We start from the raw sequence: 13685 nt of genomic DNA, 5'->3' as shown, positions 1-13685 counted from the left end.
GGGCAAACTTTTAGGCAATAATACAATCAAAATCATCAGGGTACAAAGCAAGTCAGTCTAATAAAGTCTAAATGAGCGACGGAGACTGCACTGCAGGAGTTAATACTGAGATGAGAGAGATCAGAGGGGTGAGAAAGTCAGGGAAGGTTCACGAAAAGTGAGCCAGGGGCATTCCAGAGGACATCTAAGACTGATACAGACAGAACCAGGAAGGGATATGAGAACTTAATTCCCAGAAAGGAGAACTATCTGAGCAAAGAAAGGCACCTGGAATAAACACAGAATGACTATGACCCAAAGAAAGAACTAGTGTCAGATCAGAGTGGTAGGAGATATGTCTAAGGCTGGGAAATTCCCTGGTGGTCCAGTGGTTAGGACTCGGTGCTTGTGGCCTAGCTTCAATCACTGGTCAGGGAACTAAGATCCTGCAGGTTGGCAGTACGGCCAAAGGAAAAAAAAACAAAAAGGCTAAGGCCAGATTTGAAGGGATGGAGTGCCAGGCACAGGAAGTTGGATGGAAAAGTAAAAGGAAACTCAAATATAACTTAGGAAGATCACTGACAGCAAGGACATGTACTGGTGGAGGAGAAACTAGAGGCAAGGGAATACTGAGAAGAGTCTACAGCTACCCAGATACAAAGAAATGAGGTCCCAAGCCTGAGGAGGGAATAACGATTATTATTAGTCAAGATGATAACTTATGAGCATAATGCAGCTATTTATCTTCATCCAAATTAGCACATGCTGGCCACAGCACTGGCTTTGTGCGAGAAGCACACAGGGCCCTATGGACCACTGCCCCTCCAGTTCATTCCTACTGATCCTCTGGCTATTTGCAAGTGGAACTGCCAGCTGCCCCCCTTAGGGTTTAGTTTGCCCAGGCCTGGTTCCACCTGGGGCCAGAGTTCATTCTTCCCCAACTCTCACAGCCTCCAAGGACCTAGCATGCCTCTTGATGGAACAACTTAAAACAGGTAAGAAGCAAGGTAACTTTCATCCTGCTGAAGTCAAGGAGATCTGATGACCCTACCACAACACAGCCTTGTTCAAAATCCTCTAGCCTTCCAGATAGGTAGGAGGAAATTACAAGTTCTCACCTAGACCTTTTCAAAAAAATAAAGGCATAGTCAGGAGGCTAAGTGAGCTGACAGAGAAGCTGTGGCCCCTAGAAATATCTGTCCCTGCTCTATCACTCCCCTTGGATGAACTACCTCCTGCAGCAGCCTGGCTCTCGGCACGTCAGCCAAGCTGCTGGGGATGGCTCCCAGAGCTGAATGCACTGGTGCCCTGGGATGATGAGAGAACTGATTTGGAATTCTTTAGATACAGGCTAGCCCTCACTATCTGTACCATCATGCTGAGGGAGGGATAAAACATGAATTTGGAACCTATCATATGCCAGCCTTTGTGCTTGGTGCTTTGCATACATTAACTTCTTATAACAACCATGTAGAGAGTCACCCTCCTCAAATATTAATAGCTGAATAACTGAGGCTCAAAGAGGTGAAGCGATTTGCCTATTTGTCACATAGCCAGTAAGAGGCAAAGCCAAATTTTGAACACAGGCCTATCTATATCAAAATGCATGCTCTTTCTGAAGATAACAACAAAAACTTATGGATACTCTTCTATGCCAGGTATTGCACTAAGTGTTATATATAAACTATTTCTTTTTTAATCTTTATTTATTTGGCTGTGCCAGGTCTTAGTTACAGCACACAGGATCTTTGATCTTTCTTGCAGCATGAGGGATCTTTGGTTACAGTATGTGGGACCCTTAGTTGCAGCATGTGGGACCTAGTTCCCTGACCAGCAATCAAACCTGGGCCCCCTGCATTGGGAGTGTGCAGTCTTAGCCACTGGATCACCAGAGAAGTCCCTATATGCATTATTTCATTTAATCTTCCCAATAACTTCATGAGGTGCCTAACATTATCACTCCACTTCTAATGAGGAAACTGATGCTTAAAGAGATAAGTAACTTCTCAAAGTTTCCACAGCTGGTAAAGGGAGAGCCAGGTTTAAACCTAAGTCTGTGTGACTCTGCAGCACAAGCTCTTAACTCTATGCTATATTCTACAGCAGACACAACACACACTAATGGAAGCTTAGGAATATTTTGCAACTTCCCAGTTCAGTTCAGTCACTCAGTCATGTCAAACTCTTTGAGACTCCATGGACTGCAGCACGGCAGGCTTCCCTGTCCTTCACCAACTCCCAGAACTTGCTCAAACTCATGCTCATCGAGTCGGCAATGCCATTCAACCATCTCATTCTCTGTCATCCCCTTCTCCCGCCTTCAATCTTTACCAGCATCAGTGTCTTTTCCAATGAGTCAGTTCTTCGAATCAGGTGGCCAAAGTATTGGAGCTTCAGTTTCATTATCAGTCCTCCCAATGAATATTCAGGACTGATTTCTTTTAAGATTGACTGGCTTGATCTCCCGGCAGTTCAAGGGACTCTCAAGAGTCTTCTCCAACACCACAGTTCAAAAGCATCAATTCTTTGGCGCTCAGCTTTCTTTATGATCCAACTTGCACATCCATACATGACTACTGGAACAAATCATAGCTCTGACTATATGGACTTTTGTCAGCAAACCAATGTCTCTGCTTTTTAATATGCTGTCAAGGTTGGTCATAGTTTTTCTTCTAAGAAGCAACAGTCTTTTAATTTCATGGCTGCAGTCATCATCTGCAGTGATTTTGGAGCCCAAGAAAAGAAAGTCTCTCACTGTTTCCATTGTTTCCCCATCTATTTGCCACGAAGTGATGGGACCAGATGCCATGATCTTACTTTTTGGAATGCTGAGTTTTAAACCAACTTTTTCACTCTCCTCTTTCACTTTCATCAAGAGACTCTTAGTTCCTCTTCTCTTTCTGCCATAAGGGTGGTGTCATCAGCGAATCTGAGGTTATTGATATTTCTCCTGGAAATCTTGATTTCAGCTTGTATTTCATCCAGCCTGGCATTTCGCATGATGTACTCTGCATATAAGTTAAATAAGCAAAGTGACAGTATACAGCCTTGATGTACTCCTTTCCCAATTTGGAACCAGTCCGTTGTTTCATGTCTGGTTCTAACTGTTTCTTCTTGAACTGCATACAGGTTTCTCAGGAGGCAGGTAAGGTGATCTGGTACTCCCATCCAGTTTGTCGTGATCCACACAGTCAAAGGCTTTAGCATAGTCAATGAAGCAGAAGTAGATTGTGTTTCTGGAATTCTCTTGCTTTTTCTATGATCCAACAGATGTTGGCAATTTGCTCTCTGGTTCCTCTGCCTTTTCGAAATCCAGCTTGAACATCTGGAATTTCTTGGTTCATGTACTGTTGAAGCCTTGTTTGGAGAATTTTCAGCATTACTTTGCTCGTGTGTGAGATGAGTTCAATTGTGCAGTAGTTTGAACATTCTTTGGCATTGTCTTTCTTTGGGATTGGAATGAAAACTGACCTTTTCCAGTCCTGTGGCATTACAGCTTTCCAGGCTCATACTAACCTATTCATCTTCATCCCCCAAAATGTGTGATCACACCCTTGTGTAAGACTCCCATCTCAGTCTAACAGCATGCTCGCTACAGTGATATTAGTCAGTCATTCCACACACGAACATTAAAATACAAATGTCAGATATAGGTAGCTTTCCTGGAAATATAGAGGAAACAGAAAAGCAGCAATAATTAGCATTCACTGAGCTTGAATTGCGTGTCATTGTTATGCTAGAAACACTTTGTTTAATTAATGTATGATTAAATTAACTATAGTGGAGGGGGGCAGAATATCTTCTTACGAGTTTTAGTACATATGTAAATTCTTATAACTGCCTCACAACCCAGACACAAGACAGTTCTATTATCAAAAAAATTCCTTCATGCTGTCCCTTCATAATCAAACCCACCCCATATCCCTTATCCCAGGTAACCACTGATCTGGCCTCCATTTCTATAGTTTCTCAGAAAGTCATTAGATGTTATCATATATTAATAGTATGTAACTACTTGAGATGGCTTCCTTCTCTCAGCATAACGCTTTTGAGATTCCTCTGTGCTGTGTGCATCAGCAGTTGACTTCTTCTATTGCTAAGTAGTTTTCCAAAGTTTGTTTTCTTCATTCACATATTGAAGGACATCTGATTTGTGTCCAATTTTTGGTGATAATGAGTAAAGCTGCTAAAACATTTATGTACAGGTTTTAGTACAAATATAAATTTTCATTTATCTATAGGGTAAATACCTAGAAGTAGAAATGCTGAGACATGTATTAAATTATGTTGTTCAGCTCTATAAAAATCTCTGTAAGAGTTCAAGTGACTCTTCCTCGTCACATGGTACTTGGTGTTGACCACTTTTTAATTTTAGCCATCCAAAGAGGTGTGTAGTGATATCCCATTGTGGCTTTAATTTGTACTTTCCTTAGTGGCTAACAATATTGAGTATTTTTTCATATGCTTGTTTATTATCCATATGACAATAAGAATTGTTTAATGGCTGAACAAATGTCCTTTATTTTCTATGTAGGTGTCACAGAAGAAAATAAAACTGCCCTCAAACTGTCTGGTCCATTCAAGGGGCCAGTGTTTTTAGGAAGGCTCTTGTCTGCACACCTCAGACTGTCAGGACAGGCTAAACACCATACCATGGTTGCAAATCCTTTGCCCAAAGGCAGTGTCTCCACCAGAGGTCTCAGTAGAACACAGGTCATGAATTCCCACCCTGCCAGGCTGTGAGAACTGTCAGCTTTACAAGGAGGACACCAGTGTCAACAGTGCCATCTTGCTCATCTGAAGGGCCCTCAATCCTTGGCTGCCTAGGATAAAAGCAAGCAAGGATGGCACTTGAGAAGCCAAACTGGCTTCCTCCACACAAATGACTACATATTTTCTGTAAAATGGTGGCTGAATCTCAGTGTACTATAAGTCTAATTTCATAGCTCAGAGTAGAGATAGAACAATTAGAAATGAGAATGAATCCAAGAAGAGACAGGAAACTATAAAAACAAATCACAACAATGCATATGGGAATGCAGGCACCAGGGTAACAGTGCAAGAGGCTGTGCAGACCTGCTCCAAATGATCCAAAGAAAGTTAAGACCGTTCACAATAGTCTGTAAGGAGGAAACCTGACCTCAAGAATGGCTAAAATTTTTAAATATCTAGAAATGAGGTTATAGTTCAGTTATCTGAAAAACTTACTGATATGAGGCTGAATAAATGAAGCCTGAATATAGTATCCTTGCAGACTGCTACTAGGCTCCTTGGGTAATCAGCAGTTCTGTTAAATGGGTCATAAAAATCTCAGGTCCTTGATCGCCAACACAACCAGGGTTTCATCTCTGCTGTCTCGGAGTCCATAATCCAATGTTCCAAGCTCTGAGCTGTCCACCCAATGGGTCTAGTTAGATCCTGAACTCCATATATGTTGACATTGTCTTAAACACATAGACTTTGCTACCACAACTATTTGTTTCAAAAAGAAAGGAGCTTGTAACTGATCATGAGAAACCAAGAATGCAGGCCCCTCTGCCCACCAGAGGCTTGAGACTGCAGGGAGAGCAGATGAAGAAGCTCAGGAAGGCAGAAGCTCCGCTGAAAAAGAACAGCTCGCCACTGGCACAGGGAAGAGCAGGGTGACAGCTTTTGTGTTATTTTAGAACAGTTTGTGCTGATGAGCTTTTTGTTGTGGTACATTCCTCTAAAAAGAACATTTTCTTCTTCCCCTCATTGACAAAGTAATTCAGCAGAAAGTGAAAAAAGAAAGAGGAGCAGATGACAAAGATATCCAGGAATTTGTGGATCTTGGAACACATCACCTTCTTGACTGTGGTGCCAGTCGGGTGGCCAGGTCCTCGGAGAGACGTCAGGAAACCTCTCGGCCTCTCTCACCACCAGGAACATGGCACTATTCCCAGCACAGACAGATAAAACTTGGGTCCTTTGAAAGCCAGTGACACTTCTAGATGTGACCAAAAGCTCAGATACCTTCATCATGGCTGTTGTCCTTAAAAAGCTACAGCTGCCAGATTGTATACGTATCGCTGCCTGGTTGCCTGGGCCCCCTTTCCTTTTCAGGTTTTGTCCTGTGCTTTTCTACCACAGTCACTCTGTCCGACCAAACCTACCAACCGTGCTTCTTCCTGCCTCCACATCTTTGCCCACACTCCTTCCTACTGCTCAGGTTGCCCCCTCCCTTTCCACTCTATCCCAATTCTACATTTCCTCTATTTTTCTCCTCTCATTAGACATTATCTAGTTCAACCTGATACAAGGATCCCCTCGGTAGACCAGTCAGTGGAGGTCTGTGTTCTACTTGCCAATCTTCAGTGACAAGGAGTTCACTATCTACCTACCAAGGAAGCCTCTACTATGACGAGATAGCACTGTTAGGCGATTCTTTACTCCAGAAGAACATGCCTATATTTTACTTTCCCCACAGTGGTCCTGGCTCTGCCCTCAGAATAAGAGAGACAATACAGCAGTACTTAACAGCATAGGCTTTGAAATCACATCTGTGCCCACACTCAGTGTGTCCCCGAACGAAATGCTTAACCTTTCCAAAGTTCCAGTCCTTGACGATAATACCAACTTCATAAGGCTGTTAACGAAGTTAAAAGAGTAACTGTGCAAAGAGCTTAACACTGTGCCTGGCATAGAGTAAGCATTTCACTGCTAACCATTATCATCTTTTAAGCCTGATTCCTCTATTTCTATTTTATTTGAAGATAGGAATTAAATTATCTGAATCTTTTCTTTTCCAGGTTAAAGTTTCTTCATTAGATTGTAAGTTATACAAGGACGGATGTATCGCTATGTAATTATATGTATTTACCGTCATATCCCCACATCTAGAACAGTGCCTGGCACACACATAATAGGTACTTATAGACACTGAATTGTACTGAATGCTCTCCATTTCATGGTTTCCACACCCCTCATCAGTCATGTCACTCCGCTGTACAGGCTTTCACTGTTTCATGATGTTTCTGACAATGTGAAATCCAAAACTGAATTCAAACTTTGAAAGTGGACTAACCAGCAGGAAGGAGAGACCAGAATTACCTCCTCCCTCAAGATATACACCATATCACTACTAGAGATTTGGCATAACTTGGCAGCTTCGCCAAAGTGCTGGCTCAAGTTGAGCCCGAAAACAACTGAAATTTTTAAATCTTCTCAAACATGATGACTTTGTACTAGGGGCTCTGTGGAACTGGAGCTGTAGTAATGCCCAAAGGTAAAACAATAACAGGGCTCTTTCATCCAGAGATTCCTCTCACTCTTGCTGTCTGGACCACTCAACTGACTTCTAGCAGCTGCAGCCTGGAATTCAGAATGAGCTTTCTAGGAATCTCTGTCTCTTCTTCACAAACAGAATATAAGTTTCCAAAGGGCAAGATCTGACTGCCTTGCCTTCTCCTCCACATGAACAGCACAGAGTTAGGATAGATGGGTGCCCTCCGCCTACAGCAGGAGTACAGTAAGGACGCAGGCAAACTGTACAGACCAGCTTCAAGGTTCCCTCTCCCTCTCAAACAGCACAGTTAGGTCAGTGCTGTGCTTCCAGCTGGTAGGCAGATGGGGGCCGGTCCAGACACAGACAGAGAGGTAAGGTCTGCTCTCTGACAGGCCGGCTCCTTGAGGCTGCTCTGCCGAGAATCACCTTCCCTGGTAAGGATGCTACCCTAGAGAACAAGCCAGTAGCAAGAACACCTCTTTCCAGGGAACAGCCTGTCTAGACAGCTTCAATGACTGTTCGCACAGGAAGAGAAGAGAGCCACAAAGGGTGAGGGAGCTCACCTCATCGCTTTCTTCCACATCCACGTCACCATTGGCATCATCATCCATCAGCTTGTGGATGCTGCGAACTGCATCAAAGCTGAGCTTCTCATCCTCACTGTGGCACAAGGGCTTGTCAATCCGGCAAAACTCTGTACAGGAAAAGCAAGAGACAATGTTACTGGGGGCTGCCGCCCAGCTCTATTACCCACCTGTCTCATTGTCCCTAGCTTCTAACACTTGACTCCATTTAATAGCGAGAATATTTCTTATTAACTGCCTTCCCCATTTAGGAACAATGCTTTATTATCCTAATAGTTTCTTGGCAGGGAAGTCAAGCATAGGACTAGGAATACACTGGGATATACACAAAGAACATGAATAAATAACTCAACAAGAAAAAAAATACAAGTGAGAGAAAAATACAAATAGTCAATGATAAAAAAAAAAAATCAATAAACACAGGAAAAGGTCTCACTAGAAATCAAAGAAATACATATTCAAAAGAAACAACAAATAAATGTAAATTAATACAATCTCTCTAGAAATAGGAAAACATCCCATTTGTCCCAATGCCAGAGTACTACATAGTTTTCCTCTTTGTTCACTTTGTCACTGCCCATATACATAATGCCAGCCACAGGCCAACTAGGGAAACCCTTCACATCTTATGCCCTCTCAGAGACAGCCTTCAGCTGTCTACCTATTAGATATCTAAGGTCCTGAGCATACCTGACACAACTGCATGGGAGGTATGGAATGAAGCTTCCGCTGCCCACCACCATACAGTTATACAGCAAGAAAACCACCCAGTCCATTTCATGACACCTAATCCTCTTATGTTTGAGTTTGAGTAAACTCCGGGAGTTGGTGATGGACAGGGAGGCCTGGCATGCTGCGATTCATGCAGTCGCAAAGACAGTCGTACATGACTGAGCAACTGAACTGAACTGAACTGAATCCTCTTATGAACCTGGAAAACCCCTAGCAGAAAGAGCCTGGAATCTAGCTATAGTTCTACTATATGGCTCTAAGGAGATCACTTCCCTTCTTCAGGCTTCAAGTTCACTATTTGAAAAAGACATTTTAACTAAAGTTTTTGGCATTTCTTCCAATCCCTAGAGTGTAAAATTCCTCTTTTCTTTTGACCTTGAGCTTGATAACTACTTTCTAGGCAAAATACTCTTCAAATCATCCCCAAAGAAGACAGAAGAAAGATCGTGATTTCCAAAATAGAAGTAGTCACAGAAGAGGAAGCAAGGACAAGGTGAAGAAGCTATGGCTGTGAAGCCTTCTAGAAAGCCCTGATCAGAGACCTGAAATGCTCTCATCCATCTAATCATTTACTTATCTGCTGGTCAGAAACAGAGACAAGATCGGACATGTCACCTCTCAATCACTTGCTAGTCACTCAAATCCTTTTCAAAATGAGGAGGGTTATAAATATTAAATTTTTAAAGTCTCAGATGTAACTCAATAAAAATGTGTTGAATATTGAAGCTCACAGATGTTAACGGATGTATCCCAAGTCAAAAGCCACTATAGAGGCACAACAAGAGCCCAGGTCTGCTGACTCCCAGGCCAGCACTTCACCTGCCTGCCTTTACACCAAGGTAACCAGATAGGTTTAAGTTAGTTGTATCTTCTGGAAGCCACAGATGGTAATGCTGGTAAGAACCACACTGAAAAAAATGGCTTTATAAAAGAAAAAAGTAAGATAAATAGTATGCATACAAAAGAAATAATTACCTCCATAGACCCTATGTTCCTCTACCTCTGTCCTGGCAAGCTGGAGTGGGAAATGGAAGGTGGAGTAAAGGTGTGGTGGATACTGAGGGAAAGAGTAGAAAATAGCCCAAAATTAAGGCACTGTTTCTAATTTCCTCACCAACAAGAGCTCTTACTTAACACAATTGCTTCATTCATGGACTCCTATCCACTACTTATCCCAAACAAACTGCAGTAAGTAATGACTAGTTCGGAGATGAAGCACATAGCACTGAGATTAGCATAACCAACAAAATACTTTCCTTCCCTTATTCCTGTATTTATACTACTCAAAGGCATATATAATTGCCTATAAGAGATTTTTGGATCAGCATATGATATGCCCATTCAAACAACATCTATTGAGTACTGTTTATATGTCAGGGTCTATAATCAACACAGGGGATGAAGAGATGAAGCAGACCTCATCTTTGCTCTCAAGGAGCTCAGTTATAAAAGCAAGGGGCTCTGCCAGGACCAGCTTGGGTAAGCCTCATAGTGTTGCTGTACATGCTTTTATTATAGCATTTATTGACTCATATTTAAATTATATGTGCTCATGCCTGTCTTTTCCATTATACTGTGGGTATGAAATGCCCAAAACATAATATATTTGATTTGAAAAAAAAAGTGGGGGAAATAGGCAATTAAAATACCAAGTGCTAAGTGCCATAATAGAAAGAATTGAGGTTATGCTAGGAGTCAACAACTTCTTCTGCAAAACGCCAGACAGTAAACGATTTAGGATTTATGGGCCATACAGTCTCTGTTGCAGCTATGTAACCCTGTCATTGAACACAAAAGCAGCCAAAGACAAAACATGAGTAAGAGAACTCAGCTGTGCTTCAATAAAACTTTATTTACAAAAACAGACAGTGGGCTGGATTTGGCCCTTGGACCATACTTTGCTGACACCATTTCTAGAGCTCCCTAGGTAGTACAACTGAAGCACACTGGATCAACAGATTTTTGACCCAAAACAAACAAATCTAATCTTTTCACTAGCCTGTATCCACACACAGGATTATCTGAAGTAAAGCACTTCTATCGGGCTTTTAAAAATAATGGAAATAGTTTACCAAGCTCTAGGGACTAGGGTCTCCAGGCTGGGCCTGATTGGCCTACAACAGGTCCAACAAGTTTGGGCTTCAAACATCAGGCTCTAGTTTGTAACCTGATCAGACAGACAGGTGACTTTTGCTTCTGGCATCATTTGGCACAGAGAAAGATCAAAGGAATTGAGGATAAGGGAATACAAAGTCTTGATGCCCTATACTGCCACAGAATCCTGTCCAGAAAAATCATGTCAGACAAAATTCACAAAAAATCCCTTCAATGGAGCATTGCCTATGCTGTCTCTCTCTCCTTTTTGAGATCTTTACTATCTTTCTTAATACATTCCAACCTGGCAAGGTTTCACAGACCCATCTGAAAATTACCTTAAAAAACCCACGCATTTAGCAACACATTATTACTACAGTGCAAGACCCTGCCCTTGGAGTCAGAATACATATGTCAAAATTCTGGCTTCATCAGTTACAACCATATGATACTGGACAAGTTGTTTAACTTTTCCCAGCCTCCAGTATCTCACTTGCAAAATGATAATTAATTCTGCTGCATATGGTTTTTGTGAGAATTAGGCAAGATTACAATTGTTAAAGCACTTAGCATAGGGCTTGCATGAAATTGACACTTAATACATTTGTTATCTCCTTCTTTCCTGCCAGAGCAGCAAGTGAACAGTTCCCATCTTTCGCTAACTTCAGCCACTTTCCCTCTATGGACCATAGAGTCAAATAAAGGAAGTACAATTCAATCAAATTGCTCAAAAAAATGTTCCTAAGTGAGCTGGCAAGTGAGTGTCTGACAATAGCCTGTCTTCCCCCAGTATTTACATGTCTATCACAGGTAATGTTTATCACACAATGTTGTTGTTATTCAGCCACTCAATTGTGTCAAACTCTTTGCGACCCCATGCATTGCAGCATGCCAGGCTTCCCTGTCCTTCACCATCTCCCAGAGTTTGCTCAAATTCATGTCCATTGAGTCAGTGATGCCATCCAACCATCTCATCCTCTGTCATCCCCTTCTCCTCCTGCCTTCAATCTTTCCCAGCATTAGAGTCTTTTCCAAGGAGTCGGCTCTTTGCATCAGGTGGCCAAAGTATTGGAGCTTCCGTTTTAGCATCAGTCCTGCCAATGAATATTCAGGATTGATTTCCTTCAGGATTTACTGGTTTGATTGCCTTGCAGTCCAAGGGAGTCTCAAGAGTCTTCTCCAACACCACAGATCAAAAGCATCAATTCTTCAGCACTCACCTTTCTTTATGGTCCAGCTCTCACATCTATACATAACTACTGGAAAAACCAGAGCTTTGACTACACGGACCTTTGTCAGCAAAGGAACGTCTCTGCTTTTTAATTTGCTGTCTAGGTTGGTCAGAGCTTTTCTCCCAAGGAGCAAGCATCTTTTAATTCCATGGCTACAGTCACCATCCACAGTGATTTTAGAGCCCAAGAAAATAAGGTCTGTCACTGTTTCCATTGTTTCTCCATCTATTTGCCATGAAGTGATGGGACCAGATGCCATGACCTTAGTTTTTTAAATGAGTTTTAAGCCAGCTTTTTCAGTCTCTTCTTTCGCATACAGTGTTATAGTTGTTTAATCCATCTTCCCCATAATGGCTTGGGACCATGTACCCAGCAGCAAGAAAAGCCAGGTTCTTGATAGATGTTCAACAAATGTTTTTTGAATGAATAACTAAATACTAGTTCTACAATCATTTAAGGGATTTTTGGAGGCAAAAAAGAGAATTTGGGGTAGAGAGAAGAGCACAGGACCAAGTTTAACTTTTTTGATCTTAGGACCCCTTTCTACACTTAAAAACTGAAAATCCCCAAACTGATTGATATTTACTACATTAGAAATTAAAACATAAACCCCATATATAATATAGAAGCATGTTTTATGAAAAAATAATTGTTTTCTGCAAAAAAATTCATGAGGAGAGTGGGACTGTTACACATTTTTATAAATCTCCTTAATGTCTGGCTTGATAGAAATAGCTATTACAGCCTTATTATATCTATTTCTGCATTCAGTGTGTTGTTTTGCCTTCAATCAAAGCATAGATATGCAGTTGGAAAAGCAGGAGTATTTTAATAATCTTTCAGATAATTGTGGTCAGTCTTCTCTGATACTTCACCAAAAGTATCAGAGGTTTGTTAAAAGGTTTGTTAAAAGTTTGTTAAATAGTAGGTTTGTTAAAGGTTACAATGTGAAATCTGAAACTATACAGGTGAACTTTTTGTACTCTGTCACAGTAAAATCCGTCTTCTGTCTTGCAGTCTATCTTGTAGTTTGAATGGATCTTTTATCCATGGGTGATTCTGAAACAACATATACTAATCATCTGGAAACTAGTGATTCAATGAGTTAAGCAGAGCTTACAAATTTGACACAGTTCATTTATACAATACCAAAATAATCACAATCATCCAACAACAACAACAACAACAAAAAGCTGTAAATCTAGGGAAGCTGTCAAGCTTACTGTGGCAGATACAAGTTTTCCAAAACTTTTATTTTCAATTAAATAATTTGAATCATTGGCATTTTAATCACTGGAATTTTATCACTGGCAACAAATGCTACCAGTTGTTCTTAAAGTAGCAGACTTACTTCATTCATTTTCAAGAAAATGTCTGCCAAAAACATAAGTCTCAGTAATTACGATTTGTCAGTTATTCTTTCAAGTAAAAATAGTGTTCCCTGAAAAAGGAAGGTAGATTGGCTCAGTTGCACAAATGCATTTCCTTGAGATAAACATCAGGCTTCGATATGCAGCATAAGTGCTTAAAGTATACTTACTGTTTTATCACACAGAATACTACAGAGACAATTCAATAAAATTATAAAATTTTTAATTCTCTATTAAAATCTTAACAAATCTGACAGTGCATGGAGCAGAGGGATGCAACAGTTACTGGCATTATTTTGTGACAGTCTTGATTCCTGTTAAGATGCCAACAGTTTTACTTACTAAGTTCTTCTGCACCAACAGTGCAAATGTACACAGGATGGGAAAAGCAAATAGTATCTTAGTATTATTATTAAAATGGCTTTGACCTTCTGGATCCCCCAAAAGA

At 41.1% G+C, this 13685-nt stretch overlaps 1 protein-coding gene across 4 annotated transcripts in view; it reads right to left on the bottom strand.

Annotated features, from left to right (window-relative positions):
- STIM1 (stromal interaction molecule 1) overlaps window positions 1-13685 on the bottom strand; it is a 187220-nt gene that overhangs the window by 70890 nt on the left and 102645 nt on the right. For all 4 annotated transcript variants that reach the window (XM_020891107.2, XM_020891108.2, XM_070473339.1 and 1 more), the window contains exon 2: window positions 7789-7919. In XM_020891107.2, coding sequence (XP_020746766.1) covers window positions 7789-7919 — 131 coding nt within the window. The remainder of the gene's footprint in view (window positions 1-7788; window positions 7920-13685) is intronic.

The sequence above is a fragment of the Odocoileus virginianus genome, chromosome 10, assembly GCF_023699985.2.
Source record: "Odocoileus virginianus isolate 20LAN1187 ecotype Illinois chromosome 10, Ovbor_1.2, whole genome shotgun sequence".
Classification (NCBI taxonomy): Eukaryota; Metazoa; Chordata; class Mammalia; order Artiodactyla; family Cervidae; genus Odocoileus; species Odocoileus virginianus.
The sequence above is the reverse complement of the archived record's forward strand: the minus strand, read 5'-3'. Positions and strand labels throughout refer to the sequence as shown.